This window comes from Emydura macquarii, unplaced genomic scaffold, assembly GCF_026122565.2.
Source record: "Emydura macquarii macquarii isolate MOO-44397 ecotype Brisbane River unplaced genomic scaffold, CSIRO-AGI_Emac_v2 contig_2890, whole genome shotgun sequence".
In the NCBI taxonomy this organism is placed as follows: Eukaryota; Metazoa; Chordata; order Testudines; family Chelidae; genus Emydura; species Emydura macquarii.
The window spans coordinates 2,293,844-2,299,843 of NW_027133027.1; the positions used below are offsets into that span (position 1 = coordinate 2,293,844).

Here is a 6,000-nt window from a genome sequence, read left to right on the forward strand (position 1 = left end):
TAAATTGCTGTTTAGTAGTGATTTATACTTCAATAAAACTACATCACCAGAGGAAAATATCTTTAATTGTATAACTGACATGACTTATGCAGGGCATATTTTATGTGATTTATACAAGGGTTATAGGTCTCTGAGAAGAGGGTTGTAGGCCTCTGACTTTTGTTTATGATGGGACCAATAAAAAGAGGAGAAAATCAACTGTGAATAAACAACTGTCATGGCAGCTAAAGTGGAGCTGGATTATAAGCATCTTTGAAAAATAGAGGTGAGTCTGTACCGGAATACCAGACCTGACCCCTGGTTCCTCTGGAATTTGAGTGAGTCCAGATCTGATCTTTGCAATTCAGGCCTCTCTGTAATGAGCCAAACCAAAAAATAATCCAAACTTGGGGATGTTTGGTTTCACGCCTGGCTCCCTTACCATTCCTGTTCAAGGGAAGCCTGGATATGGACAGTGGTGCTGCAAGAGACAAGAAGCAGTCGAAGGCCTCCATGATGACAGGTGGGGAAATCTTATTTAATTTTTGCTATGACGTCAAGGACTTTCTGTAAGTAAGGAGCCACTGTAAATTAACAACTCTAAAATTGCAGCACATCTTCTCTTCTAAAGCGGTATGTGCATAGATAGAGACAACATGAGAGTTTCACTCCCTGACCTATTTAGTAGAAATGAGCAGAATGAGAAGGCATCTTGTGTCTGATAAAACATTTCATAAAATGTTAATTGTTTTTCTCTCCACCCCCTCTTTAACTGAAAGCTGACATTCTGACAGATGGCAATCTGGATTCTGGTTAGGGTGTAGCTGAACTGTACAGGCTTGATTTTGATCTTACTCGTGTCAGTGTAAACCTGGAGAAATGCCACTGAAGTCAATAGGTGAGATTTTTGGATCCAGCTGAGCTGTGCTCCACAAAGGAGCAGAGCGGATGTGAAGTACATCATTCTGGCCCTTGCCCTGAACCTGGAGGCATTAAGACGCTGTTTTGGGCCATAGCATAGTTACAGCTACCTCAGGGGTTATGATGCGAGTAAGGCTCACTATGTGCCGTAGCCATACCTTTTCCTGCCCCTGACACTGACTCTACATAAACTGAGGATTCCCTCATGTCAAGGTAATCCCTAGCTATGAAAGAATGAGTTCTGGCCCTGTCATGGGTCTGATATGCCCCATCGTGGGATTTGGGTCGTGTATGCTGGGAAGGCAGGGAAAAGCAGTGTAGCCCCCAATTAGGTACCCCGTTGGAGACCCTGACTATTAAACATGGTAATATGGCCCTATGGTCGGAGTCGAGAGGGTAGTATGGCCTAGTAGCCGGAGTCACTAAGGCAGCCCTCCCTGTTAGGGCAGCACAGCTTAAGGATTGGAGTCACTAAAGCAGCCCCCTCTGTGGGGTTGGGGGAGTGAGGCGCCACCAAAGGATGTATGGCACATAGGCTAGGGGGGTTCGGGCCCTCCCTGCTCCTCTAAGCCCCAGCCCAGGGCCCTGGCAGTGGCGGGGGGGTACTTGCCACCTAGTCAGTGGAGATCCTCCTGAAACATGCTGACCAGTTCTCCAATTCTCCTGCCATAGCACCTTTTACGTCCCATGGGCTACTTCCTACCCTGTCTTCTGTGGTGATGATCCATGATGTCCCGGGGCCTCCAAGGTTTTCAGCCAGTGTCACTCCTGGTGGCTTGGTCCCTTCTTCAGGTTTGTCCACCAACTTGGAATCCATCTGGGGCTCAGTATGGCTTAGCTCCACGATTGGAGTCTGCAGCAACTCCCTGGGGAGAGCCGGCAGTCTGCATCCTTCTTCTTTAGCCGCCAGCTGAGTCTAGACTGATCTATACGGCTTGGCTTCCTTTTATACCCGGCCTCCAGGCTGAGCATGCCCAGCAGAGGCAGAGGGTTATGGTCTTCTCAGCTTGCAGTGTGTTGTTAACCCCTTCTGGGCCAGGGCAGGTCTGGTACACCCCATGACATGCCCAAAGAATTTACATTTGAGAGACTGGAATCAAGCCTAATGCCTTTAATGGACAGACCACTATAAATGGTACAACTAAATAAGAACAATTTTTCCTCCCAAATTTGCAAGTGGTTAACCAAATATGAAACATTTACATTTTGTCTGAATCTGAAAGATGACCCAGTTCTATAATTTGGATGAGTCTGTGATAGTAAATGAGATGGCAGCCTGATTTAGTAAAATGGTCTGGTTTGGACAAATGTTACATAATTATGACATTTAGCCTTTTTCAGACTAAAATCCTAAAGAAGTTAGTGGGAGTTTTACTTAAGGCAGGATTGTGGGACTGTGACCAAACCAATGACTCCATTTCCAAACACTTGTTAAGCAGAACACATAAGATAAAAAGGAATTCAGAATACTTAGAAAAAGGTGGTATTTTCTGGCTGGGGAAGCAATAATGACTTACTTAAAGAAGCACATAAAACATAGGCGTGTCAGTTAATATACTTCAGGGTTATGCACTTCATTACTTACGTAGGCCAAGCTAGCAGGTGGTGGGAGGGGCAGGAATGCAGTCTTTATCCCTGATCCAATATGTCCTGCCCTCATAGAGCACTGCCCATCTGAGGAGTTCAAAGTGCTTTACAGCCTTGAGGGACTGCACCCTCATAAGTTCCCCTCTCTTCCCCCCCCCCCCCCAAAAGAGACAAAGGAAAATAAAATTAATTACAGTTCATTCCTGCTGCCTCGGTCCCCTCCTCTGTCTCTGACTCCTCCCACCCAGGCTTGCACCCTGCATGCTGCCTTTTACTTCCCCATGTCCCCCACATCCCAGGCTGCCATTGACTCTTTTTCTATTCTCCATTCCCACCCCCCAACCTTGATGCCTTTCTTGGTCATCTTTTCCCAACTGTAGAACTTGTGATGGATTTACAAAGTAGGGGTCTACTCCCCCCCCCCGCCGCACTTCCCTTTCCCTGGCCAGGTGAGGGAAAAGGTCCTGAATCATGAAGTGGCTGTGCCATGTTTGGGAGTGGTAGCTGCATGGAGGCAAAGAGCTGCAGGGAAGTTCAAGCAGAGGCCATGAGGCAAGCTGGGAGCTGGAGGTAGGAACAGATGCAGAGTTGTGTTTGGAACAGGTTGACTGACAGACACTACAGCTGGTTGCAGGTCTGTGTGTGGGACTTCTGGGGGAGCAGCAGCAGATGGGCCCCAATGAGAGACATTAACTGAAGCTGGCCTAGAAACCTGCAAATATGTATGTGCTTAGAAGTGTGTATTTGCATAGAACAGAGACTGGACTGGAGAGGGCACCACAGGCACTAGGTTGGAAGAACCCTGTCTCTTGACTGGAACTGCCATTGCTCATTTTGAACTGTAACTGTTCAAGTACGTACCTAGGGTATTTGTTACCTTTCCCTTTCTTGCCAGCCCTCGTAAAATAACGTTTCCAATAGCCATGTGTCTGAACGGTGGTTGGGATCCACCAGGGCTAGCACTTACAAAGCCTAGCTGCTGAAGCACCTACAGTGCTTATTGATGGGTCGCAGTACATTTGGCATACTACTGGTACCCTAGGTGTCTGGGAGATAGAGGAGCAAAGGAAAACAATTTTTGCCTGAGGCAGACAGAGTGTGGAGGGAGACACAGTGCAAACCTCCAGTCTCACTCCTACTCAGCCAGTATAGTTCCTAATCTGAAGCAGCCCCTGCTGTTCCAGTTCTGAACTCCACGTCCCCCCACACACGCACACAACTCTTTCAAAGCATCTCTGTCTTGACCTGCAGTTTCATTTGCCAACTCACTGCAACTAATGGGACTGATGAGATGCAAATGAGCTTGTGGAAGGGAGTGGAGAGTTACCTCTGATGTCACCATGCTAACGCTCAGGCAAGAGCAGGGTGCGCCAAATAGGCACTGTGTGTAAATCAAGTTTTCCCAGGGTTCCAGTTTTCCAATTGTCACCAAAATCAGTTGTTTCTCCCCACTGATGCCTAGAACATTTCTTGAAATCTTGGAACTGACCGGATGCATTCTTCAAAAGTTATCATGTTACATACAGACAGACAAATGGCAATTATAAAATCATACTTAAATTATGTTTTACAAGCTTATTGATACACTTACCAGAACAATGTTTTTGTAGGGTTTTTTTTTGTTTTACATGCATGAGGAAATCTTCTTGGCAACATGTTCACCAAGTACATAGCTACAATAATGGCTTACAGTTCTAGCCAATAACAGAAGGCAAAACAGAACTACAGATTCTCAATAGCCCTAAGCCTGAAAATGACTGATTGCAATTGACCTTAACAAGGAGCAGTCAGAATTCTAAATGAGGTGGGTGTTTGGTCTGTATTGTTTAAGAGGACAAAGTATTTCCTTGCTGAACTTAATTAAAAAGAATGCTTAACTTGAATTAAAATGAGTTTTAACTTAATTGAAAACTAAACTTACCATTATCCACTGTTTCTGACGTTCCGCCTGCAGTATGTTAATTCAAGGAACACAGGGGCTCTGTATCTTGAAGATAACAATCTCTATAGGAAACCCAGCATTTTGGTATGCTGGCTAATTTTTGTCCTTTTCTATTGTAGGTCTTCTTTTCACTTCCAGGATTTCCTTGTTCCAAATATTTCTTCATGGACACAAGCACTTTGTTCCTCTGAAACAAAAGGTCATTGAAACACAGTGATGCAGATGATCAAAGAGGGAAAATCTCTTCTCATCACGTTACCAACCTGCCAATTCAAACGTTCTGAACTACTGGGATTCCCCGCAAAACTCCTACTGATGCACGGTAATAAGCTCGGATGGATCTCACTTCTGTCTGAGGTATGTGATTTAATAACATTGCCTGTGCCCACGTGCTATATGTTTTCTTCTCAGCCAGCAGCACAATGTTCCTTATATGCATTTCAAAGGATTAGGCTCTTTTGCAGAAAGCTAATTTATCTGTGCAAACCTGGAAAGCCTTGGTTTTTTGCTCCTTAGTTCATTCACCTGGTGGGGCTTTATTATTATATTCATACTTGTCCAACAGCAAGTTTTCTTTAATCAAATAAACATTCCAAAAATTATTTGCAACCCAGATATCATAGTTTTATGTTAGTTTTTGAGAACTCAAAAGTGTAATTGCCTAGAAAATGACTGCAATCCAAAGTGAAATCAACTGCTCTGTTTTCATTGCACAAGCTGAGAGAAATACAAAGGGTAAAGAGCACAAAGTGAAAGTAAATTGGATTTTAAACATTATTTCAGTTTTAATAGTTGAGATGATATTTGTAACATATTATTCATTTGCATTGTATTGTATTGCAGTGGAACCTATAGGCCAGGCCCTCGCTGGCATTATACAAACCATAAAAAGAAAGGAAGTCTCTCTGCACTGAAGAGTTTATGATCTAACTTTTGAGCTGACTGTCAAGCTATCCTACAGTGGCCCAAAAGCATGAGTACCAACCTCAGGGCAGACTATTAAGAAGCAGGGCACAAATCCCAAGCTGGCTGAGAGTTCTCTACTTAGATTTCATCAGCCAATCATCAAATGTAAACTCCTTATGCACTATAACTGCCTAAACATGGAGTCATGGACAGTTCCTATGGGTACTCCAATCTATCTTGCCAACCAGATGAGCATACTTTTATGACAGATGATCCCATACACCAAGGATCATAGAAATTTTCAGATCAGTCCCAGTCTGTAGGCAGGCACTGTGGCCTTCCTCGGAGCCTGGGCCTGAGGAAGGGTCGCAGCGCCCCGGTCAGACGCTCCCAGGCCTGTCCGCCCAATCTGCCCGGAAACAGAGGGGCGGAGCTTCCATGGGAAAAGGAAGTATAAAAGGCAGGCCCCGCATCTCAGAAAGAGGAAGGCTGCCACCGGAGCAGATGTGCCTTCCCACCAACTGTGGCCAAGGCCTGATCCCAACCGAGCAGCCACTCGGAGCAACCGCCTTCGAGCGGAGACCCCAGAAACTGCCCGACCTGCCAGGCCCAAGCAATGGGACCGAGCCCCACGAGGCCCGGGGATGGGAGATACCCCCTGAGGC

General features: G+C 45.4%; 1 protein-coding gene across 1 annotated transcript in view; it reads right to left on the reverse strand.

Annotated features, from left to right (window-relative positions):
• The window catches only part of NEDD9 (neural precursor cell expressed, developmentally down-regulated 9), a 104,192-nt gene extending 99,605 nt beyond the window's left edge, over positions 1-4,587 (reverse strand). The window contains exon 1 of the mRNA XM_067568334.1: positions 4,409-4,587. Coding sequence (XP_067424435.1) covers positions 4,409-4,411 — 3 coding nt within the window. The 5' untranslated portion in view covers positions 4,412-4,587. The remainder of the gene's footprint in view (positions 1-4,408) is intronic.
• Positions 4,588-6,000: the final 1,413 nt, after the last annotated feature.